The 24,438-nt window shown below is 45.9% G+C and overlaps 2 protein-coding genes across 5 annotated transcripts; one reads left to right on the top strand and one right to left on the bottom strand.

Annotated features, from left to right (window-relative positions):
* Positions 1-270: 270 nt before the first annotated feature.
* Positions 271-6,910, top strand: LOC105354506 (uncharacterized). Of its 2 annotated transcripts, XM_011477776.4 has the most exons (6): positions 271-622; positions 2,069-3,882; positions 4,209-4,302; positions 4,386-4,435; positions 4,809-4,864; positions 6,705-6,910. In XM_011477776.4, exons 2-5 carry the CDS (start codon positions 2,071-2,073, stop codon positions 4,848-4,850), a joined length of 1,998 nt encoding a protein of 665 aa, XP_011476078.1. In that variant the 5' UTR covers positions 271-622; positions 2,069-2,070; the 3' UTR covers positions 4,851-4,864; positions 6,705-6,910. The 2 variants fall into 2 exon arrangements, with proteins under 2 accessions (XP_011476078.1, XP_078807126.1); XM_078951000.1 differs by lacking the exon at positions 6,705-6,910 and having other exon boundaries at positions 4,809-5,024.
* A 4,496-nt stretch (positions 6,911-11,406) lies between these two features.
* Positions 11,407-22,581, bottom strand: LOC101160658 (serine/threonine-protein kinase SBK1). Of its 3 annotated transcripts, none has more exons than XM_004071214.5 (4): positions 22,410-22,581; positions 15,267-15,478; positions 14,269-14,471; positions 11,407-13,562 (listed from the first exon to the last, which is right to left on the bottom strand). In XM_004071214.5, exons 2-4 carry the CDS (start codon positions 15,421-15,423, stop codon positions 12,762-12,764), a joined length of 1,161 nt encoding a protein of 386 aa, XP_004071262.1. In that variant the 5' UTR covers positions 15,424-15,478; positions 22,410-22,581; the 3' UTR covers positions 11,407-12,761. The 3 variants fall into 3 exon arrangements, with proteins under 3 accessions (XP_004071262.1, XP_078807127.1, XP_078807129.1); XM_078951001.1 differs by lacking the exon at positions 22,410-22,581 and adding an exon at positions 21,266-21,643; XM_078951003.1 differs by lacking the exon at positions 22,410-22,581 and adding an exon at positions 15,901-16,061.
* Positions 22,582-24,438: the final 1,857 nt, after the last annotated feature.

The raw sequence follows: 24,438 nt of genomic DNA, 5'->3' as shown, positions 1-24,438 counted from the left end.
TAATAGATAAAGAAGTGTGTAAATGCTTATATTTCCACTTATACTGAAATTATTGTTCACATTTATTATTCATAAATGGGTACATTTATTTATTTATTAAAACTGCTTTTTATTTAACTTCTTTTTTCTCTTTCGTTTTTTTAATTTTTGCGGGAAAATTGTGTGTCAAATAAATGTTTTAAATAAAGTTTTAAAAAGTTCTTAAGAATCGGATGGCGAAGTTTCTCCGTGGTTTTATTTTGAAGGGGTGAGCTTCTCTTCCGGTATGACCGCTGTTTTTCTTTCGTATTTGACGGTGTAGTAAAAAAAAAAAAAGAAGGTTTATGATGACAACTTTAAAATAGCAGTAGTAGCCCAAAAAAAATGTTTGCGCGCCGCCGGAATGTCGAGTGTCATCGCGGCGGCGGCGGAGCGGCAGCTTAGCGGCTAAAACCCGCGGACCGTCCGGCTAGCATGAAGCGGAGCGGCCGCTGCTTTTGTTTACATCCAGTCCGGATGATGACGAGCCCGGAGAGGCGTGAGAGCTAACGCCGCTACCAGGGCTGCTTCCCGGGGACGCCGTCCCCTGCAGGTCCCCTCCGACGCTCCGGAGAGGGCCGCTCAACCCGCCGACACCCGCGAGGTGAGATGACCGACGTTTGGTGACCAAAAGCGGGCAGCAGCCGTGACATCTGTCCCGCCCGGAGGCTCCGTCAGACAGATCAGGCCTGAAATTCTTCTGACGCCGAATATTAAAATAAAAAAGAGATCAATAATCAATCAACCTACTGGTTCATACACCTATATAATTAAATATCATCTAAAATTAACTCGTTTAAATATTTCTCGCCGCTTTTGATTAATATTCAAACCCACGTGGTTCGGATTTAAATTAAATTTTTGTTTTGAGTAAAACTAGTTTATTATTCTTTATTTAAAATGTGCATATTAATACAAATATTCTTAGTAAATAGTATTATTTCTTATACAATCTAAAGTTAACAGAGTAAAGAAAAATCAAATCAAATGCTAAAATGTAAACGAATCAAAAATAATTTTAGAGAAAAAGAAAAAAAACTGATTTTAAATGTTTTGGTGAGTTCAACAGGCTGGGAATTAATCTGACGGGCATCTTGGTTCTTCCAGAGCACACCTGTCCACCTGTCATCTTCATCATCTTCATCATCTTTGCAGAAAAACCCAACTCCTCATTTTTGTTTGTTGAGACTCCAGACGTGTCAAAAATCACCAAATGACCACAGAGCAGAGACTTGATCCTCAAAAAGACTTTTGCAACTTATTAAAATTCAAACTCAAGATACTAAAACTTTTTGCTTTAGGATCCAAAACCCAACTTTACATTTTAATATGTTGTATTTAAGGCATTTTTATTTGTCTGAAGGTAATTGGTTATAAATCCTATTTTTTTTTACATTTGTTCCTTATAATGAACAATATTGTACAAAATATATATTGACCTCAATATAAATGGATCACTGTGAGGTTAATAGAGGAGCATTGAGAAGATAGAAATGAATTTAGTAATAATTAGAGACATGTCTAATATTTAATCAACTTAATAAGAAAAGCTGAATAAAACAATTCCTGAAGAAAACCTTTAAGATAAAAAGACGTTTTTAATTCACAGTTTTTATTAACGAGATTTTTCATTCCAGGTTTTATGCATATTCTTATCATAAAACTTTTAGTCAGTAAGGACGTATAGAGATGTTTGTTTATGCGGATGTTTGTTTGTTTATGCAGATGTTTATTGGAATTTTTATGCAGATGTTTGTCTTTGTTGGTTTATGTAGATTTTTGTTTGTTTTTGTTTGTTTATGCAGATGTTTGTTTGTTTATAAAGATGTTTATTTGTTTATGCAGATGTTTATTTGTTTTTGTTTGTTTATGCAGATGTTTGTTTGTTTGTTTATACAGATGGTTTTTGTTTGTTTATGCAGATGTTTGTTTGTTTGTTTATGCAGATGTTTGTTTGTGTATGCAGATGTTTGTATGTTTATAAAGATGTTTGTTTGTTCATACAGATGTTTGTTCATACAGATGTTTGTTTGTTTGTTTACTCCTGCAGTGATGGAGGTGTCCCCTCAGGATCCAGCTGCCATGGCGATGGATCTGTCTAAGAGCTTCAGCTCTCTGAGCCGCAGCCACGCCGAAGCGGTTGACCTGGCGAAGAAGCCGGAGTGGTACCACAGACGTCCGCCGAGCTGCACCGCAGACTCCGCCCCCCCTTACCGATCCAGAGCCTCGTCCTCCTACAGCCTGCTGTCCACTCAGCCGGGGGGGGCGGTCCACTGCAGGGACATGGAGCAGAGTCCCGAGGATTTAAGGGGCTACATGAACTCAACGTTGGCGCCGAGGCTGGATCTTTACCACGACGGCGCTCGCGGTGACCTGTGGCACGCCGGTTTCTACGGAACCGACCGGAGCGGCGGCACGGCCCCCGAAAGCACCGGGGGGGAGGAGAGCGACAGCGGCTCTGACGTCATCTTTCTGGTTTCGTCGCCGAAGGAGCGGCTGCTGTGCGGCTCTTTCATCCAGGACGGCGTGCGGCACATGGTGGAGCCGCTGTCGCCCGCCGCGTCCTCGCTGGACGAAGGGCGGGGCTGCTTCCTCCTCCCCCAGCACATGAGCTCCCCCAGCGCCGACACCTCGTACTCGGAGGACTCGTCGGACAGCTCCGTCGACATTCCCGTTCGCCACGCCAGGCCCACGGTCCTGCTGTCGGACTTCAGAGCCGCTTACGCGAACCGGGCCGATTCTGCCGACGCCTCCAGCGACGACAGCGACGTCATCGAAGTCTCTGTCACCAACGGCAACAGGGAGACGCCCGAGAGCTGCCAGAACACTCAGAACGGGGGGGTGGGGTCTCCTCAGGAGGGGGTGCACCATCGCCTCAGGACGAGGAAAGTCACGTCAGAAAGCCCGCCGACCCGCGGCGCCGTTCTGCGGCGCAGCCTGAAGAGGCGGGTCAAGAACGTCGCCGTGGGGATTTACAACGAGAGCTGTGACTCCGACAAGCTGATGGAGTACGCGCTGAAGCTGTCCAGCTCCGAGGAGTCCGACCCGCCGGAGCTTCCGCCAAGTTCCGTCTGCGGCTCAGACGAGTCCGACCGGGCCGACGCCGAGACTCCTCAGAGGAAGCAGCGGCCCCCTGGAAACGCCTCGCGCTCAAAAAACAGAACGCCAAAAGCGCCGCTTAAGCAAAGAAACCTTCTAGAAAAAGACGAGCAGAGGCTGAAACAGAAGGTCCCGCCTCCACAGAACCACGACTTCTGTAAGAGGACCAAACCACCTTCAAGGAAAAAGAGGAAAAGGCGTTCGCTGAGCGGACCGCCGGCGCCGTTTCCCCTCGGAGAGCCTGAGATCCAGCTGAAATATGCAAAGACAAAAGGGGAGAGGAAGCACCGGAGCTCCAGCTTCTGCCCCTTCGTCCACATGGAGCCGCGGCGGTGCAGGGTGGTCAACTACGAGGAGGAGGAGGAGCCCCGGAGCAGCAGAGGAGCGCCGCCGCTCCCGGCCGCCGCGTCTTTGTCCGGCTTCCTTCCCAGCTCGTCCTGCTTCCAGCTGGGTCGGCACAGTTCTGCCGGCGGGTTCCAGGCGGCGCCGCTGTGCTGCCTGTGCGGGCAGACCGCCAACGCCAATAACCTGGGGGACCTTCACGGGCCGTACTGTCCCGCCGGCCCGGCCAAAGACTGCGAGGAACACCAAGACGGGTGTGTGGACGGCGCCGCCGCTGAAGTTTCCCACCCCCCCACTGACGTGCCGCTGCCCCCGGAGGAGCGCTGGATCCACGAGGACTGCGGCATCTGGAGCGCCGGCGTCTTCCTGGTGAGAGGGAAGCTGTACGGGTTGGAGGAGGCGGCCCGACTGGCGCGGGAAACGGTGAGACCCGGTTCTCAAAGAACCGCTCCCGACAAAAACACATCTCCCATTTCTGCACATTTACACCTCATGACCATCAGTCAGGTGGTCCACTCCCCCCTTCAGCTGGGGACGGTCTGGATCAGGCCCCTCCCACCTGAAAACCCACTGGGGTTCTTGTTTCTCTGGATAAATTACACCAAAAACGGTCAAATCCATTTTTTTTATGATTTATTTGGAGAACTTTGTCTTCATGACCTTCAGGATCCAACCTTTTGTTTTCCAGTATTTTATTTTGAAATTCTTAATGTTAAATTCTTAATTCTTCATGGCGTTCTCCTCCTCAGGTTTGTTCCGCCTGTCAGAAAACCGGTGCAGTGGTGGGATGTTTCCAAAAGGGCTGCTCCAGGAGTTACCATTACCCCTGCGCCCTGCAGTCAGGTAGGGGTCATGTGACCGCCGGTGGCGCCCGCAGTCACCGCCGGCGTGCAGCAGGAGCTCACCGTCTGCTTTCTGCTTCTCAGGCTGCTTCCTCAACGAGGAGAACTTCTCCATGCGATGTCCGGGACACAAGGTAGAGTTCGTCCGAAATTCCCCTCTGAGTGGTGGGTGGACCCTCCCCACTGCTGAGAGCTCTCTGTTTACACTCTGTCCTGCTAGCTTACAGCCCCTCACACCATAAACTAACGTTAAATTGTGCTACCTTCTCTAACGGGATTATATAGTTTTCATTTTTTTAACCGTTTTTTCCTCATAAACATTAAAATAATATTTTTCTTCTGCTTCAGATCTTAAATATTTTCTGTTCTCGTGTTTTTGAATCAATCAGTACAGGAAACAGAAACTTTCCAGTCCTGAATCTTTTTGTTAACTGAACAAAAAGATTGTTTGTTTTCAGTTCACTAACGTGTGCGTTTGTGTGTGTTTTTTGTGTGTGTCTCTTTCAGAATAAAACGCTAACAGCTGCAAACAGGAAACGCAGAAGATGACACGGAAAGCAGAGGTTAGTGCCAGTGATCTGGAACCTTCTGGAGACGTTTCTGCTTCTGATAAAAATCAACTGTTGTTTTAGCCGCTAAACCGGGCATGTCCAAAGTCCGGCCCGTGTTCAAATTTCCGCTGGCTCCTTTCATAAAATCATTAACGTCAGCGCTTAATAAAAACTGCTTGTATGGTTCTTCATTGAGGTTAACCAAATTCCATTTTCACGTTCATCATGAACAGACACGACCAGATGAGACATGCTAACTACCACAAGCTAACCGGGAATGAACGGGGTGAAAACGGGACCAATTGACCCGGATTCGGGGGAAAACATTTAGATGTGTTTGCTGTAAAACAAGAAATAAAAAGTAATTTTATTTTAAATGTAATTCCAAAATGGTTAAAAGAATTGAGAAACGTTTGGACAGCGCTAAAGCCTGCTGGTCCTGTTGGGTTTGGTCAAAGAAATTCTTCTGTCTTTTGCTGCAGTGACCTGTTTTGGTGACATTTTTGAACTAGTTTTAGGACACAAGTGTGCTTAGAGACTCACTTTTCTCTGAATTCAGCGGCAAAGTTCATGCTGTGAAGGGAAAGCGGGCTGCAGTTCCTCTCAGGACCACTGGGGGGCAGCAGGAGTTTGGGATGAAAGGATTCTGGCTTTTCTCGGATCCCAGTCCTGATTGATGGTTTCTGAAGACCGGAGAGGCATCAGCTCTCCTGATTTTTAGAAAAACGCTGCTTGTAACTGGAGATGAGATGACCAGAATACTTTTCTTGAGGAAAACGCTTCATAAATTCTCCAAACATCAAAAATAAGATCTGTGTGTCCGAGCCACAGACTGACTTTAGGCAGAAATCTTTCATTTTTGATGCCATTTCTCTTCTTCCAGGATAATTCTGCTCTGTCGTCTGCTTTCTACTTGATCTGAAACCGTTTTTATATTTCAACACCATGTGTAATTTTACGAGCGATGATGCTTTTATTTTGGTAAGGCCTTATGAAATACTTAATGCTTTTCTTCTTCAAATTTCACACAAACGTTTACAGAATTTGATCCATTTTTGTTTTAAGGGTTTGTAGCATTTTTCTGTCATTTTGTTGTTGTTCCATCATTAATTATTTATCAGTTGTTTGTTTGAACTGTTTGCGTTACTTTTTAGCTTTTAGCATAACAAACGTTTGTTTTGCTGCTTTTTATCTAATTGAATCGATGAAGTTTAGCGTTTTTTAACAATATGGATAATTTTAGCGTATTTGCATCTATTCTGCACTTTTTCATTCCGGGTTTTTTAAGCTACTTTAACAGTTAGTAGCTCTTTTAAAGTTTTTTTTTTAAGTTTATGGAATAGCAGAAAACAGTTTTGTTGTTTTTGCTTTTAATATATTATTTTTTAGATGCTTTTAGATTGTTAATTCTTATATTTATTTAGTTTAGCCTCATTGACATTGTTTTATCTTTAGGTTTCGTTTTTCTTTTCCCATTTTTCTCACACTTAAAGGAGTTTCTAGTTGTTTTTTTTCCAGTAGTGGATGATTCCTAAAGGCCTTTTAGGGTTTTTACTGCATCGTCAGCTGTTTCTGCCTTCTGTATTTTTACATTTGCACTTTAGGATTTTCTTTTCACGTCCAGCATCTTTTAATTTAGAACTTAATATTAAAGATATCATTTAACTTTTGAGAATTTTTTCTGCTGAAGCCTGAGAGGAGAAATCCTGCAGACATCTGTATGCTGTTGTTTTCCCTCCGTTGCTCGGAGACACCATACCCCCCCCCCCACACACACACCCCCCCGTCAGCGCGCTCAGATGGCGAGCATCGGTGCATCAGCAGCTCCTCCTGTGTTTGTCGTCTGTTCCAGAAAACTCCTCAGATCTTCTCAGGGTTCGGCCGGAGCTCCGGGACTCCGCCTCCATTGAGACGTCCGGCGGAGCGAGCGCACGGCGAGCGGCTCCCACATCGACCACTTTGAGTTTAGACGGGAACGCCCCCTGACAAATACAAATGCTCAGAATTGACTTTATTTTAGAAAAGTAAAGCAGAATTGAATTAGTATGTATGATAAAAAAGACTCAAAGTGACATTTTTGTACAATTTTCTCTGTGTTTCCTTGGTTGTCATCTGGTTTCCTGGTGCTGCATGCACACTTCCTGTTTCCAACGATGCACTTTACAGTTGAACTTTATAAGACTCTTATTTATGTCTGTCTGTCATTTTCCATTGTTATTAGTTTGTTTAGCATGAAGCTGCACTAAAGTACACGCAGATTTCTGCTCCTTCCTCACATTCAAGCCCAGCCTTGTTCTGGACGGGAGTTTGATCCGGATTGGGGGGGGGTTAGAAACTGGAAGGTCAGTTACCACATTACAGAGCATTCATCTCCCTAAAAATGATGCATTCTTTTTGAAAGAATCAGTTTTAAAGGAGAGTCCTTCCGCTAGTCTGACCTCAGATCCAGGGTTTGGACTTCGCTCCTCCAGTCCATGGATGTTTTATGGATTTGGAGGTGGCGTTCAATGGCGTCCCGGTGGTGTCCTGTAGAAGGTGTCCTGGGAGTACTGGGTCTGAGGAGCCTTACTGAGGGCTCTCCGGTCGCTGTATGACCAGATCAGGAGCTTGGTTCACATAACTGGCAGTAAGTCGGACCTGTTCCAGGTGCATGTTGGACTGATTCGGTTTGTAATTTTTATGGACAAAATTTCTAGGCGCAGTCAGGGGCCGGAGGGGGTCTGGTCTGGGGGCCACAGGATTTGCTCTCTGCTCTTTGTAGATGATATTGTCCTGTTGGCTTCATCGAGCCAGGACCTCCAGCGTGCATTGGGGCGGTTTGCGGCTAAATCTGAGGCCATGGTTCTTGACCGGAGAAAGGTAGTTTGTGTCTTGGGGTCCTGTTCACGAGTGAGGGAAGACCGGAACGTGAGATTGGCAGGTGGATCGGAGCAGTATCCGTACTTATGCGGTCGCTGTACTGGTCCATTGTGGTGAAGAGATAGAGCTGAGCCAGAAAGCAAAGCTGTCAATTTACCGGTCGATCTTCGTTCCGATACTCACCTATGACTCACCAAAGAACGAGGTCCTGAATACAAGCGGCTGAAATGAGCTTCGTCCTTAGGGTGGCTGGGCGCTTCCTTAGAGATGGGGTGAAAGTCTGGGAATCTTTGCTTAGACAGCTGCCCCCCGCCACCCGGTCCTGGATGAGCAGAAACAAATGGATGGATTTCAAATTAGGTTCTTTATCCTCCTGAGAAACTGCACATATGGGAATGGAACATAGACTGACCTCTAGAAAGGCGTTTCCACTTTGGCTTAAGTCTCGCTCTTTGCAGATGATGTTTTGCTCTCATTAACAGAGGATCAGTCATTGATGAAGGACAACCTCATCTCCACATGTCCTCCAAACCTGCTCCTGTTAATTGTCTAGATTTATTCTGTTTTTTTGTGGCCCCAAAGGTGATGAAATCTAGAAGTTTTATGTTCAGGCTGGATTCAGGTTCTTGATTTGAGCCACAGTGAAACAGTTTTCTCTGTAGTTTTGATTGTGTTTGGGTGAACTGATCCTTCGAGATGTTTTGTCCTTATTGAACCTGTGTTTCGGTGGATCAACTCGGTTGTTAAAAGTGCTACAAGCTAATTTATTGATCTTTTTCTGAGTTTGACTCTTTCTGTAATTTAAAGACGAAAAATTTATTTAATAAAATCCTGTCCAAGTGAAAGTGTCCCTGTCTTCTGTGGGAAAGCTGGCGTGTGGTCAGAAGGAGGAGCTCGTGCTGCTCCAGGAGCCAAAGAAGTTTGCAAAATGATCATCTGAAAGAGTCGCGTTCCAGCCAGAACCTTTCCACTGTCCATCAAATATCGGGTCGGTTTCACCAAGAACTGTCTCTGTTTTTTCACAGTGTGATGTCACATCAGACGCCGATCTGTTAACAATGAATCCCCAAAATATGTGGGACTGGATCAACAACATTATTTTCGGATGATGGCCCCCACCTCTTTAATAGGAGATCCTACAGAAGGGGGGGGGGGGGTGAACAGTAGCCTTTGGAATATATAGGGGGGGTCGAAAGAAGGAGAAGGAAGGAGGAGCTATGACTTGGAGTGAAATGCAGCAGTTTGTTAGAGATCTCTCATGTATGGCAACACTAGAACAGATTTAGTGCTATGATTTATCCCGGTTACATCTGTACTAAGGATCAGAGCGCTAGAATGTCAGAAACCGTGATGACAAAAGAACAGGAGATGTATCCCTGCCGCGAACTGGCCTACTGCTGCTGCTTTGCGCCGCGCCAATCGTCTTTGGATCTATTTCCATAATGTTCCCTGTGGTCTTTTAATTACGCTATTGTTCTTTTTAGCCCAAATCCAAGAAATCTGGGTTTTCTGGGACATAGTTTCTGCAGAGCGCCAGGAGTTTGTCAGAAATTCCCCTCTGAGTTCTGGGCGGGACTGCTGGCGAGGAGCAACCCCGCCTCCTTTTCCCCCTCCCTGTTGCTGAGAGATCTCTGTTTACACATTTTCCTGCTAGCTTACCGCCTAACATTACCAATGGCACTACAATAATGGTGACGAATGTCAGAGCTATGCAGTCGTACAGTTTACATCCAGATTCCAGCTCAGACCAGGAAAACAAAGACCTTCACGGATCTGTTTGTCTGACAGTCGATGCATCGGAAAGGGGCGGAGCAGGGAGCTTGTGACCCCGCCCAGCATACTTTCTACGTCACAAATACGATCTTTTGTCTAATTTCTTGAACAACTACTAAAGCAAAGAACTCCAAACAGGCTGGGCTCTAACCTCATCTGCTCATGAAAACCAGAAGATGAGCTGCAGTTGTGCGCTCCTCCGGTGACCCGCTAAACACTCTATTTGTGGGCGTGGTCAGCGTTGTGGTCTGTTTTTTGATTATTTTTTTTAAATGTTCTTTGATAATATTTTATTTATCTAACTTTTCCATGCTAGTTTCCTGTTTTTCAAGTTTAATTTTTTTTTACATGTTTTTTTTTCCGTTGTCATTTTTTTAGGACTACAACAGTTGTAGTCCTAAGGAGAGGAAGAGATAAAGGTCGTGTCTACAACTGACATCACTCGAACACACCGGTTCCTTCTAAGAGACATGATAATAGGGATTTCTGTGGAGTTTGTTTGAACAATAATAAGTCCTTGTGGGTTTTTTGGGGATTATCTATGGTGAGTCACTGAGAAACTGCTGCGTTTATCTGCACTTTAGTGACGGTCCCTGCCTGCCTCTGCAGCTTCACCTGGATCTACATGGAGGGAAACCTCCAAACTAAGAACCTTTATCAAATACCTGACAAAAAAAAGTAATCCTTTCCCAACGTTTTGCTCTGAAATGTTTGTGAAAAACCAAACAGACATGGGAATTCATGACCGACATACTTAAAGGATGGTGTCTGTGACACGGACACAGTCTGGCTTTTCAACTTTTCATTGAAGCTCATCTTCTAGTTTTCATGAACAGATGAGATTCATCCGGTTTGGAGTTCTTGAAAGAATTTGAATGAAAGACAAAATTTTTTTTTAAATTGAATGCATCTATGTATGTACACTCTGGGTTTTTATCTATTTTTCCCTGTTATGGAAAAGAAATGATCTTCTTTTCTATAGTGAGCTGTTTATGCAGCGATGGTTTAACCCATAATTTAGCATCTAACTGTTTCTATCAACCCCCAAACCTTTCATGTCACAGCTGTTGGGACTAAATTTATCCCGCTTTCACTAAATGAACAGATGCGCGCGTCCGCATTCACGCCGCCATCGTGTCAGCAGAGCGTCTCATCGAGCTCCTGCGTCATTGGTGCCGCATTTCACGCCCCATCACCTCTTCATCACATCTTCATCCAGTTCAGCTGCTGAACCAATCATGTGAGAGAACGTTTCAAAGTCCCCTGAAGGATTTTAAACAGCCTCAGATAAAAAAAAAAAATAAATGGAAGAGTTTTTGCCCACTTTTTCAGACATAAAACCCTTTTTCCCCACAGTTCCCCCACAGCATCTGCATGCTGACGTCCAGATGCTTGTGATGCTGAATGTGGTCCTTGAAATTTCCCAGAAGTCTCTGCGAAACACCAGTGTGCATCGATGCTCACTAGATCTGCAAACATAGCCCACAATGCATTGCACGAGATAGTTTAAAGGTGGATTTGCTATCTGGTATTTGGGACTGTTACCTTTCTTAACGCGTCTTTTAAGCCTTTTGTTTTGATATTTAACGAGCGTTTCATCTTCTCTGCCTTTTAAACGAGTTATATCAGAGAAAATAAAGACCAGGATGCGAAGACGGAGGAGACGAAAGGCTGTGAGGGTTTTCTTTATTTGATGTGGGAGTTCTGCCCCCCCAGGTGTGGGCGGGGAGTCCTCGCTGCAGGCAAGGCGAGTTTTTTTTCGATCCGATAAATTCCGATTGGAGCCAAATGATTGACAGCCAACGTTAAAACCGAATAACTAAAGGTTGCTGGGAGCAGACGGAGCCAGCAGTAAGTTATTTTTCAAAGTAAAACCCTTTTTCCTGAACGCTTGCATGGAGAGCGGAGGAAGAGCAAACTCCTTTTTCAGTTCAAGGTTTTTATTTCACAGCAGAACTTTCACTTTGTGCAACAGACAAAAAGGACAAAGAATGGATTTGTGAAGCTCTTTAATTCCAACAGTCTGTTTGACACATTTTTACCTGGCCTTTCACATTAAGAGCTTCTTTGTTTTGGAGTCTCATCACCCGTTCAGGACATGACTTTTATTGTGTTTTAAACATGCAGGTAGAAAACAGGCGTTCATCTTTGCTCCTTCTTCAGTTTCTCTGTTGCTTTGAGCCGATTCTCACAGAAGCAGCGGTCCGGATTCAATCTGCAGACTGTTCATTTACTTTCTGTTCACAAAAACACACACGTCGGGTCAAAAACGTTACATCAACAACATGACCAAAACTATTTTTGCTACGTCACTAAAAGTAAAAAAGTTTCTTTTTTTGCGGCTAAATAAAACAAACGAAGCTGTAAGCAGCTTTGAGTGAAGTCCTCTCATCGAGTCCTGAAAACCATTTGAACTCTGAATCCCAGCATCTGCAGCATGGTTGTCCATGGCAATCATTGGCTTGTTTTCATGTCTCAGGCTGATAAACTTGAGTCGCCATTTTTGTGTTTCTCCTCTTAAAGTAAATTTTCCAAAGTTCCTTAGAAGAAAAAAATGGAATTAATGAAGATGTAGTTTGTTGTTTTGGATGAACGTGTCTTTGAAGAGTCGCTGTCTTTAGCTACAGCTTAGCTAACGTTTTTTTTCTTGTTGTTGTTGCTTTTTTTACATTTTTGTTCTGTAATCGTGAAATTAAGCTCGCCCTGATGCAGCTTCTCTGATCGACGCCCAAGAACACAAATTCAGGATATTGTCCCGTAAACAAATGACGTTTGACACCATTTGAGGTGCATGGCCTGGATTTTGGTGTGGTTGCTATGGAAATGGCTCGTTAGAAGCGAAGTCGTTGATTTCAGCGTCCCGGTTACATAAATGCGGTGAAGTTTGGAGGTAGCTTCCAGTATAAACACAAACTTTTGTTGTTGTTGATCTGAAAATATATTAATCTGAGGAATAAATAGCTAAGCTAACTTTACAGAAACATCCTTTTCTGCGCGGTTCCGATCCGGTCCTTCTATGCGGATTCTGCGGTGAACGTGCTGCTGGTGGATCTCTTCCTGTCTTTGCGATGGAGCAAGTTTGTGGATCGTTCCGGACTGAACCACAGACGTCAGGCGACGGCCTCCTCACGCCTTCCTTCCATTTCATATTTAGAAGTGCGTGAATCTGCAGTGCAGCTACAGCAAGCCCAACGCCGTTGTGTGGCGTCTTCACGTCCTCACACTCGTCTTCAGCACGTAGGTCACGGCAGGCGACCTTAAAGGGTCGGAGGCATCTCTACACGCAGATCTCAATGGGCGTGGTCACCAGGATGCGTCCCCGTTCGTTGCCGTCTCGGTTTACTCGCTCGAAGCTGCCGGTGGAGGACGGCGAGCCGCCGGTGGACGCAGAGGAAAAGTGGGCGTCCATCGACATTCCTCCTGTTTCCGCCACGCAGGCAGGTGACAGACTCTGATGCTTTAGTCTGTCCACTAAGGCGTCTTCCTCAGACGAAGACGAGCTGATGTCCAGAGGGGGCGCCCCGCCGCCGCAGGTCCTGTTCTCGGCGTCCAGCATCCAGCACTGGTTGAAGTAGCTGAAGACTTCCTTGACGGAGCAGCGGCGGTCCTGATCGATGGACAGGAGCCTACGAAACATTCGCAGAGCGTCGTCCGTGAAGCGGCGCCACTGCGAGGGCACCGTCCCCGTCCGGCGGCGCTGCCAACGCACAAACTCCTCGTAGAAGGCGTCGCCGGGCATGGCCTTCTCCCAGGGGAAGTTTCCGGTCAGCATGCAGAAGAGCAGCACGCCGAAGGCCCACACGTCCGTGCTGTTGTCCACGTAGAAGCCCTCGTGGCGGGACGTGTCGCACAGCTCGGGCGCCGTGTACGGGATCGTGCCGCTCACACGCTTCACCGGAGAGCCGGCGCGCCGCGTCATGCCGAAGTCCGACAGCTTGACCTTCCTGCACTCTGCGTCAAAGATGAGGACGTTCTCGGGCTTGATGTCCCGGTGGACCAGCTTCTTACAGTGCATGTAGTCCAGGGCCAGCGCCACCTGGTGGACGCAGCGCTTCGTCACCGACTCCGGGAGGCCGACCTGAGGAGACAGAAGAGCGTCAACATCCCGTTATGGAAAAGCCTGTTGGGCCGTTCCTGCGTTTCCTCTTCATCCGTCCCTCTTTTATCCGATCTGAGTCTTTTCTAACTTCACTGTAACTCAGCCACTTCAATTATGTCCTCCATCAAAAATGCTCCTTTTTATGGAGGGATATTTATGCACACAAAACATTCTATTTTGCAAATAAAAATATGAAATATTTGCATTCAAATACTTTTTCTTTGCTTTCAATTTTTTTTAAATCTAGGCCAATCAACAGGCTTTTTGCCTGCAGCTATGTCACGCTAAACTGAAACGTATGAGAGCAAAATCAGAGATAGGAAAAAAAAAACGAGATGAGACAGAATGCATGTGAAAACATTTGTGTTGCAAACACAAAAAAAGTATATGAAAGCAAAAATGTAATATTTGAATTTGCAACTTAGAAGGTTTTGTGTGCAACGTGGTGGCATAAATATCTCTCCATACTTCTGATGATCAGCATCAGTGCATCATCATCATCATCATGTCATGAATCTTTTCCCCTCCAATGTGCTGCAGAAAACCCTTTTTCCTGTCGATTATTTTATCGCCAAAGTTCCATTAACTTCGGCTGAATCAATGCTGAGGATCAGGCAGCGTCACTTGAATCCATCGATCTGGCGGCGAAGCCCCGCCCTCCTCACAGCTCCGAGCTCCGCCTCACCTGAGGGGGGATGATGTCGAAGAGGTCTCCGGCCAGAGCGACCTCCTGAGCGAAGATGTAGAAGTCGTCGGTCTGGAAGGCGATGCCGTACATGTTGATGATGAAGGGGCAGGGCGACAGGTACAGCGAGACGCTGTACTCCCTCAGGAAGCTCTTCAGCTTGGTGGTCCTCTTCCGCAGGAACTTCAGAGCCATTTTGGTTCCTGGAATCCAGGACAGGACGGGTTACGTCAGCAGCATAATTGCTTGGAAGAAAGTTAATTAAAGCCGTTTGATGAATAATTAAAATCCTCCACACTGGTTTTTCTCCGATGCTTCTCCGGATTTCTGCTGCTCTGGTATTTGACGGGAGGGAAAAACCTCGGAGTGTGTCAGCAGTGGACGTCTCCAAACCCCCCCCCCCCCCCCCCCCCATCAGCTCCACAAAGTGACTTCGCGGCTTTTTCAGAGCGGCCACTTTAGCAGAGGTCAGGGGAGGCTTTCTGCTCGTCTCCCGGCCTTTAGCGGGCCCTTCAGGGAGCGGCGCTGCGGCCGCTGCTTCAAGCACATTTACCGTTTGAAACCGTTCCACTGTTTTCCACCGGAGCAAATCCCCGCCTGCCGCTCGCAGATTCAACGCTGCTGCACGTGGAGGGAAAAGAGGAGCTGACCCACATTTAGGGGGACACGACGCATCCGCCCCACTGACCCACAAACCTCCTTATATAACCACGTTCTGAGAGGAGCAGAACTCCAACGAGGAAATTCTGACTGGATTTTCTCCGTTCATCACCGGAACCGAAGTCAAACCCAAACAGAACGGAAATGATAAACGTGGAGCCAAACAAACCATTACTTTTAGATGAAAATCCTCTTTGATAATAACAAAGAATCTGGACTGCAGAGGAGAAACGTTCAGGGGGGGTGAAGGAAAACCTTTGGGCGTCTCCTCCTCAAAGGTCTGCAGACTCTGAGGAGCTCCTGCAGAGGAGGGCTGGCGTTCTGGCTCCGTCTCTTACCTCGCATCTTGTGGACGACCAGGTCCACCTTCCCGTAGGTGCCCTTCCCCAGCTCCCGCACCACCTCGTAGTACTTGCTGATGTCCAGCTTCTCCAGGTTCTGAGCTGCGATCAGCTGCAGCTCCTCCAGGATGTCGACGGAGGCGTGGGAGCTCATGCTGGCGGCGGGCGCTCCGGACCGGGCCGGCCTTCTGCTCTGAAGACGGGTGCTTCTGTGGAGCAGGAAGGAAGTTAAGCGTGAGGAAGAGCATCCATCCTTAAATTCCCTCCCTGTTTTTTTTAAAGAAAGCTGCTAATTTAAGACAAAACAGGGAAAGACGGTAGAACTGGCCTTTCTCCTGGACCTGAACGCCTCCGTCTCCCAGCGTAGCTGTGACTGTTCTGCAGACCTGAACCTGTGAGCGCTGCTGATGCTAATCAGCCTAGAGCGGCTGTTTGCTTGTTCCGAGCCTAAAAAAGCTGCTCTGGGTGTGAAATCGATGATTAAACGCCGTTTATTCGCCGTCAGAGAAACGCGCCGCTGGCAGCCAAAAAAGGACAAAACGGTTTGAAGCTGTTTGTGGCTCCTCTGCAGGACACGAATGAATCCACTTCATTCATGAATCTATCATTCTGATCGTTTCCGCCGTCTCACCTTCCTCCTCCTCCTCCTCCTCCTGCTGGCGACAGCAGGGCTCGTCTGCCGAGCGACTGCAGAGACTTCACAGCCCGATGGTTTGCACCGTGGCTCCCATCAACAGACGGGAGGCCGCCGCCGCCGCCGCTTCCTGTCTTGTGCCGCGGCGCCGCAGCCAAAGTTTAACGCAGGAGGAAACGTGTGACAACAACGAAGGCGAGCGGCGGCGCTCAGTCTGCTCCTGCAGGAGGAGCCTCAGCCTCCCGACAAACTGATGTCTGCAAACTAAAATGCAGATTATAACAATCTGATTAATGCCAAACCAACTGATAAACAATAGATGAGTAAAAATAGAACTGAAGTTAAAGCAGAAAAACGCCATTTAATAGTGTAAAAACGCCAAAGAAAGTATCTTATGAGAGGAAAATGCTTCAGACTGCCAACAATAATTCTTAATTAGCTTTAAAAAAAAAAGTTAGGCGGCTAAAAAATTATTAGGAAAAATTTGTTGAATAGTAAAGCTGAAGAAAGTTTGAGATGATTATAATTTGTGAAATTTAAATGAGTAAAAAGAATAAATTGGTTCAACGCTAAAAATACTGAAGTACTTTTACATCAAACATCTTCGCTAAAGGAATATTAGCTGTTAAAAGCATAAAAACAGGAAACAATGTTTGAATGTTCAAATAGTATAAAATGACGTCAAAGTGTGTCCGCTCAGGTGACCATAAATCTGGTCGCAAATGCAGAAAAGCTGCTGACAAATCCAGAAGGACGTGAAATTAGGAGCTAAAGTTTGTGTATTTTGGAGACACAGAAACAATAATGACTCATGAATTACTGAATTCATCCGTTTTTGCCCTTAGGCGACGAAAAAGCCTCAATTAAAGAACATTTAAAACAGGATAAAGTTAAGCTCGTTATATTGCGGTTCACATTACGCAGTCCTGCTGTTTCACTGATTTTTTATTTATTTTTTATTTTTTTTACAATTTTGTGTGTGTTTTTTACAATGTATTGTGCTCTGCATCCTGACTGGCTGTTGACCTTATCAATCGATAATTGATAATTGTCAAAATGTTTCTAGACTATCTGAGAAACGTGGATCAAAAGTGTAGCGAGGAGTTTTACAAAAAGATGGCATTTGTTGCATCACTTATGTTGGGTTGGGGGTGTGAGGGGCTGTGAGCTAGCGGGAGAGCGTGTCAACAGATGGATGTCGGGAAGTAGAGCAGGCTTACTCGAACACAATGATTTCCTAGAAAACGCCACAGGTTTCTTTTTTTGGTTTTGGCTAAAAACAGCCTCGTCATGATGAAAAAACGACTGGGAATGATTTGAGAACACGTCGAAAGATGATCAGAGAGGAACTTACAGTAACGCCTCTGTGGTTTAGAGCAGGATTTTTGTCAAGGTTAAAGTGTGCCGTGGCTCAAAAAAGGTTGAAAAACACCGACTTAGAGTGTTGACCTCGTCCCGGTGACGAGGTCAAGGCAGCGAGAGGGAAGGACGGAGCGTGTCTGCCTCGCCCACGTCCATGTGACCAGCCTGAAGACGGAGGGGAAACCCTGAACTCTGATCCCAGCAAACCCACGTGGATTCCTACAAGCTCTAACGCCGGTGTAACCATGGCAACGCTGTTATCTCCTTGTGGTTCTGGCCAAACGTTCTTATCCAGAGTGAACTCCAACAATTAGCTGTTAAGGGGAAAGTATGGCGCACTGGGGCTCGGTCCTCTATTCCCGTTTTCGTCTGCTGGACTATTTAAACATGTAGTTGTAGAGTAAGACAAGTTAATTCTTCTCTATGAGTTCTGGTACATCATCTGTCTGTCCATCCTTCATGTGGACACCCCTGAAATGTCTTCTTTTTTCTCTGGAATCCTTTTTCCTTACCGCGAAGGAGGATCTTAGGTCAGGGATGCCCGCTTTAGTTTAGAATTTTCCTACTGAATTCTATGGATTCGTGATCCTTTTGATATAATCTTCACAATTACTGGAAAGAAGCCCATTGAGACCCCCGTTGTTGTGATTTGGGCTATAGAAATGAAGTTTCATTGAATTGAATTAATTTGGCGATCCAACGGTCAGACGGAGACCTTCATCCGTGTGCTGCTGCCTCGTCTTCGGTCTGCGGCGTGCAGACGGACGCAGCCTCTCGCTCTGCTGTCATATCAAAGAACCTGCAGATGAAAGCAGCTCCCTCTAATTAGAGGCTGCTCTCCTGAAAAGCACAAAGAGCTCCTCCGTAGGAGACGCTCCTCCTTCTCAGGGACGCGGCGGACTGGAAACCCCTCCGTGCTGGAGGCCTGGAGCTCCGGGGATTCTGCCTCCTGTGACTGCTGAAGATGCCGCTCTGTGAGCACGTCTGGATCCAAAAATAGGTTTGCATTCGGAGCAGAAGCAGAAAAAAATGGAGGACAGAACAGGAGACCAAGCGTTTTTTTAAATGAACGACATCAAAGTCGGAACACCGACCAGCAGGAATGAGATCCGAGGCGGAGAAAACGATGAAAGTTTTCCAAAAACCACTAAAAATAAAAGACGAAAGAAGAATTTTGAGATGTCCTTCAGAAAGCATTCCCCCCGAAAAAATGTTCTTATGTGTGATTTCTGTTTGAAAGAGAGCACGTTTCAAATTTTTAGTCCCTCAGTATTATTTTCTAAAATCTTCTCCTTAAATTGCTTTGACTTTTAAAGAATTTATTTCTATGATGGACCAGAAAGAAAAGTAAAATGCCACAGGAACGTGTTAAAAACACCATTTTCATCGGAGTGGGTCATTGTCTTCGGTGTTTACGCAATTAGCTGATTGAGTCGCGCTAAAAAGCCGCTTTTCGCCGTTACGCAACACTTTTCTAAGGCGACGGCCTAAAAAGCCTCTTTTCTCCGCTTTGTGTTCATCGGCCAAAGATTGACGGCCTGTCAGAGAGCGCGATTAGATGTTGCTGGCGACAGACGTGTTAAAAAGTCCAAGAAAAAATAAAGCCAAAAACGCCCATCTAGTGATGACGAATGCAGTCGTGACAAACAGGCGTTGTGTTCGAATTCCCACCCTAACCCCCTACTTAGTGCACTATCTAGTGCGTTTGCCATTTTGTAGTGCTGTCCGAATCGACAATGCCTAAATCCAGTGCCCTAGAAATTACCCAGAAGTCTCTGCAAAAAACCACTGTGCATCAATGCTCACTAGATCGGCGGATATAGACCACAATGCATTGCATCGGAACAATTTTTGCCAATAAAATGTATCAACATTTTTATCTTCAGTGGACTCATAAATAAGCTTCACAAAACGCTCTATGCATTAATTAGATTTTAACTTTGTGAAATCGCTGACGTCATATCGTTTTAAAAAAAGGAGAAAAAAAGTAGTGAGAGTGATGTCTGAATGGCCTTTAGAATTCAAGACACTGTGTAGAGCCGCACTATATAGGTTTTTAGGAGCTAGGTGTTAGGGCGGGAATTCAGACACAGCCAGGGGATTTATGCAGCAAGCTAACGTTTAGATGCTATCATTTCTTGTTTGTTTGTAATGTTTACGTCTGAATATTAACATGAATTGAACAAAAAAGCTGCTTCAGACTCAAAACAACAAGTCAAACAGTTAGCCTAGCATGCTAATGCTAACCTTGGCGTTAAATGGTCATTAAATGCAATATTGCATTTTTGGTGTGAACATAGCCATGTTCTTCCAAACCCAAACAGATCCGGCAGTGGGTGAGCAGACAAAGTACAATCCCTTTCCTCCTCTGTTCTCTGTCTTTAGTCTTCTAACAGATGTTCCAGAGGTTCTGTGCAGTTCTTGGTCCTGCAGTCTTGAAGAACTGGACTAAAGTCTCCATTCTTGAAGCAGTAACTTTGCCGGCTTCTCTCCAGTTGCCACGACTCAATTACTTATGTTTTTTGTCGTGGCGGAACGTGTCGTTCGCCACGACATTGAAAATGTCTTCTCGCTGTTGCTGTAGCTAACGTATCTCCTTTGTCTAAAGCAGGGGTTCTCAACATTAGACTGGGGGCCAATTTTGGTGAAAAAATTGTTTTTGATAACTTTAATGATCAAGTGTCATTTGTACAGTTAACCGGGCCCTCCAGATGTTTTCCCAGTTGCGGTTGGAGGTTGCTGCCCAGATCTTCTACTCGTCTAGTATTTGTATCATTTATTTCTTCAAACTTTTTCTTTTGCTCTGGACAAACGATGTCAGCTACTTTCAGCATACATTCTTTTCCAAACTCCCCGTCACATCAGGGTTTGTCTGGCCTTTTCCAAAGCTACAACGTAGCTACTAGCTTCTGTCACAGCCTCACTGGATTTTGAAAACCTTATCTGCTGTGCAGCATAGCCTTGTTGTAGTTGTTGGAGCTCATTGTCAAAGTTTTTATGATTTGTAACATTGTGACAATTGATCTTGCTTTCTTTGAGCATTTCATTCACCTGTTTGCAAATCAGGCACATGACTTTATCCAGTCCTTGAGGAAAACAACAAAGTAAACATTTGTCCGCTTAGCGCCTTTTCTCCTCGCCAACACAACGTTTTTACTCTGGCTCTCTATCCGAATCCCGCTCTGATTCCTTTTCTATTGCCGCTGTCACGGTCCTTCCTTTCTCCACAGAGGCAGTGACATAGAAAATGTTGTCTGCCCTCTTGTGGTGAAGTTATTACACGGCGCCATTGACACCCGACTGTAATTACCCATTTTTCTTGCAGATGTCGCCAAAAACCACGAAACAATATTTTTCCAAGCAAAGTACAGCTGTTTTAATAACCATCAATTAGGATTTATTGAGGGCCACAAAAAATCTTCCCACGGGCCGCTATTGGCCCCCGGGCCGCACTTTGAGAACCCTGATCTAATGCTACGTAAACACAGGGCGTGTGTTGCCCCCCCCCTTCCTGATTGGACTGCCGCTAACCGATACTCGTACCGACGGTTGGAAGAGTCCAAGAGCCGCATATCCGGGGAATCTCGCTCCAGGCTTTTTTCTGTCCCAGCTCTCTCTGGCGTCATCGGGGACAAACCGCGATTCTTTATGGCTCCTCCAGGATCTGTTTTCAAACGCTTGGCACTTCTGTGGGTTGAAAGGGTCGCCGTCCACACGTCAGTACGTGCGTAGTGAGGCGTGAACGCCACCGACCCCCCCCGATCCCCCGTTCAGTTCTAACCCCTCTAGAATCGGATCGTTCTCAACACATTGAAACGATGTTCAAACTTTAGAAAAAAAAATGTTCCTGATGTTTATTTTGTTGCATCATTTCTGAGATTAGATAGGAAACCAGGAGCTTCAGGATAAATAAATAAATCCTTCAGATGAACCTTCATCAGAGGAGGAGGATTGTTGGAAGGTCACCATCATTTAAGGCGGACTTCCTGTCTCAGATTACCTTTTCAGAAGAAAATGGATTGGTTCTTTGATCTGTGAGCTGCCGGCTTGGACTTGCAGCCCGGTTCTCCGGCGGGCCCGGGTCGCCGGCTCCCACGGTTCTCGCGGCGCCGTGGAGCACATCAAAGCCGGCGGCACTCTGCAAACGCAGGGGCTTTGTGCTTGCACGCTCGGCGGAGCATCACCACGCCGCCGTGGAGCCGCCGACCTCCCGTCTTTGTCTGCTGTGATCTCACCCCCCCCCCCCCCCCCCCCCATTTTCTTCTCCAGCTCCGTGTCTCTGTCGGACCAGAACCAAACTGGACTTGATCCGGGTTAACATCACTGTCCACAAAGGCGGCGCCGCTTGTGCCATCTTGCACGAGGGTTAAAAGTCTGGAACCCGAATGCCTCCCAGGAAACCAGAACAAAGCAGAACCTTCCGGGCCTCTCACATGAGTCAGAAAGCCGGCAGCAGATGTGGAATCAGCTGATTTGGAGCAGCAGCTGATGACCTCAGAGAGAAACAAAGAGGCTGCAGCAAAAACCCAAACAAACACAAAAGTGGATTTCATCAGGAGATCAGGCCTCCTCAAAATGTGCAGATTTTAATCTGAAACTGCAGCAGATAATCCTCCAACATGGGAACAGCCCGTCCCTATGGAATCTGGTTTTGGTCAACAGAATCTGGAATTAAAGGAATCCAAACGTGACTGACAACAAAAGACACAAAAACGTCTCTTTTATGACATGTTTTAAGAGAGAAATGTCCTGATTTAGTGATTTAAAGGCAGTTTTCTGTCTGAAATCAGTGACAGATGAAACTGTGACGTCATAAAGACTGAAACCAGCGGGAAAATTGCTAATCACTTATTGATGAGAGCCGATCATCAATTAGCCAAAAAAAAAACAACAGTTTTTTGCGCGTGGCACTAGGGCACAAAGAGCTCAACTGCGCAGACACAAAGCAGGCTCGGTGTGCATGCGCGCGCGCATGCCCGAGGAACCCAAACATTCCTGACAGGTGGGGCAGCGGCTGGACGCTCCACCAGCAGCTGTCCTGATGTGACGTTTCACAGTAGTACTGCTGCCTGAGGACAGCGCGCGTGCTGCCTCAGTCTGCGCAGCTGGGACCGTGCACCTGACCCCCACCCCACCCCCCTCACCTGTCAGTCCGTCCGCACTGCGCCCACCCCCCTCCTCCCGCTTCGGCTCAGTGCTGGAGAGAAGCTGCGGGACTCGAACCTGCGCAGCGGCCGCCTCGGAGCTCCGCAGATCAGCGTCTGACCGCAGCTCAGCCGAGCTCTATTGTCCGCCGACAGGCCCGCCCACCGCTGCAGACGTCCAATGAGAGCGCCGGGCGGCTGCTTTGATCCTGCGTTGCCTTCGGGTACTGTAGGAAGTTCCACAATGAACTCGCATTTGAACCAGCAGCGCTGTTAACGGGATATAAAACGGTAATTAGCAGATTTAGGAAATTTAATCATATGCGACTCTGTTTAAGGAAGACAACTAAGTCATTATAGTCTGTAATAGTAAAAATAAAAAGACATACATTTACTATGAAGCCATAAATATTGTATTTTCTTCTTTGATGTTTCCTCGCCTTATTTGGGCAGAACCGTTGCTTTTAACTGTCCATAAATTTAATTGATTTAATACTAAAGGCCCGTACACACCGGGACGAATATTCGCCAGGCGTTATTCGCCAGCGTTTTTCGCCACGTTTTTTGTGTTCACACCCAGGCGATTTTCGCTGACGATGAGTGGAGTGAACATGCAATTTCATTCCCTGACATTAGATGGCGCTTAATGTAAAACAGAAATACTCCTGTACACAAGGTGGCGCTGCGCAACTTTACGCTTCTGAAAGTCGCTTTTCACTCAGAAGAAGAGAGCAAGTATTTACACGCTTGTCAGAATCAAACAAAGAAAACATGAATATTTCAAGCACCAGTAGCTCCAACTGGTGCTTGGTTCGGGGATATTTTAGAATGTCCGTCATTATTGCTTCGCGGCTGTGTGTAGACGCTACTTGGCGTCTATCTTCTTCGCTGGTATGTGTGCTCAGCAAGGCAGTTTTGTGTTTGAGCGCCCCCAAGTTGTGTTTTACTGTAACTTCAGAAGCTACAGACACGTGAGCAAAAGCGCCATTCTCATTGGTCGAGTAGATTTCGACGCGACGCGTCAAAAAAAAAAAACGAACCCGAGGCGTTTTTTTTTTTTGACGCTTTAACGCCTGGCGTTTTTTCGCGTCGGTGTGCACACTCTCGTTGGTGCCCTTTGTTTAGTCACGAGGCGTTAAACGTCGACGAAAATCGCCGGCGAAATTCGTCCCGGTGTGAACAGGCCTTAACATTTGATTGATTTTCAGTATTTTACATTTTCAGTCTGTTAAAACAAATGTTATCTTCAACAACATCATTTGTCAAAAACCTTAATGCTTAAAAAGGGGGAAAAAAACAATAAAGACAGAATAAATTTAATTAAAAAAAAACTATAAACATACAACCACGGCTCTAACAAAGATGTGACATTTCTGCAGTGAAGGAAAAGTCTATTCTTATCTAATAAATGACAAACTTTGGAAAATAAAAGGGAAACGGTTCAACTGGCAAATACAAAGATCTGTCCCAGAAAACACATTCAAGCAATGACGTGCAAATCCACGTTTTGGGCTTCTGTGCTCAATCTCTTGCATTCCTGCGTCGCTACACACATTTTTCCGACCGCTTTTGGGCTTTACGTCACCTTCATTGAACGCGCCTTGAAAGTTAAAACAGGTTGAACTTTGACCAATCAGGGACTCGGATTTGGCAGTGATGTATTTTTTTTATTTTTTGTAATTCAGGGAAGAGCCGACCGTTTGAAAATTAATCATAGAGGAGAAATGAACCATCTGAGTTTGTCTTCGGCTGGAATCTTATGATTCTAAGTCAGTGTCTTTCAACCTTTTTTGAGCCAAGGCAGACTTTCTCCTTGACAAAAATCCCGCGGCAATAGTGATTTATTTTTTAAATAGTTTTTTTCAATGTTGGTGCAAAAGCAACTGTAATTCACAATAATCACACGATGTTTGATAAATTTTACTCAAAAAGACTAACTTCATATCCATGTTTTATGTGGCTACACAAAAAGTGAACATGTTTAGGTATTATTCGTTTTTCTTTTGTCTTAATCAAAGATGAAGTCTTT

This window comes from Oryzias latipes, chromosome 8, assembly GCF_053564925.1.
Source record: "Oryzias latipes strain Hd-rR chromosome 8, Olatipes_Hd-rR_3.1".
NCBI classification, from domain to species: domain Eukaryota; kingdom Metazoa; phylum Chordata; class Actinopteri; order Beloniformes; family Adrianichthyidae; genus Oryzias; species Oryzias latipes.
Note: the sequence above shows the minus strand (reverse complement) of the source record. Positions and strands in the feature narration are given on the sequence as shown.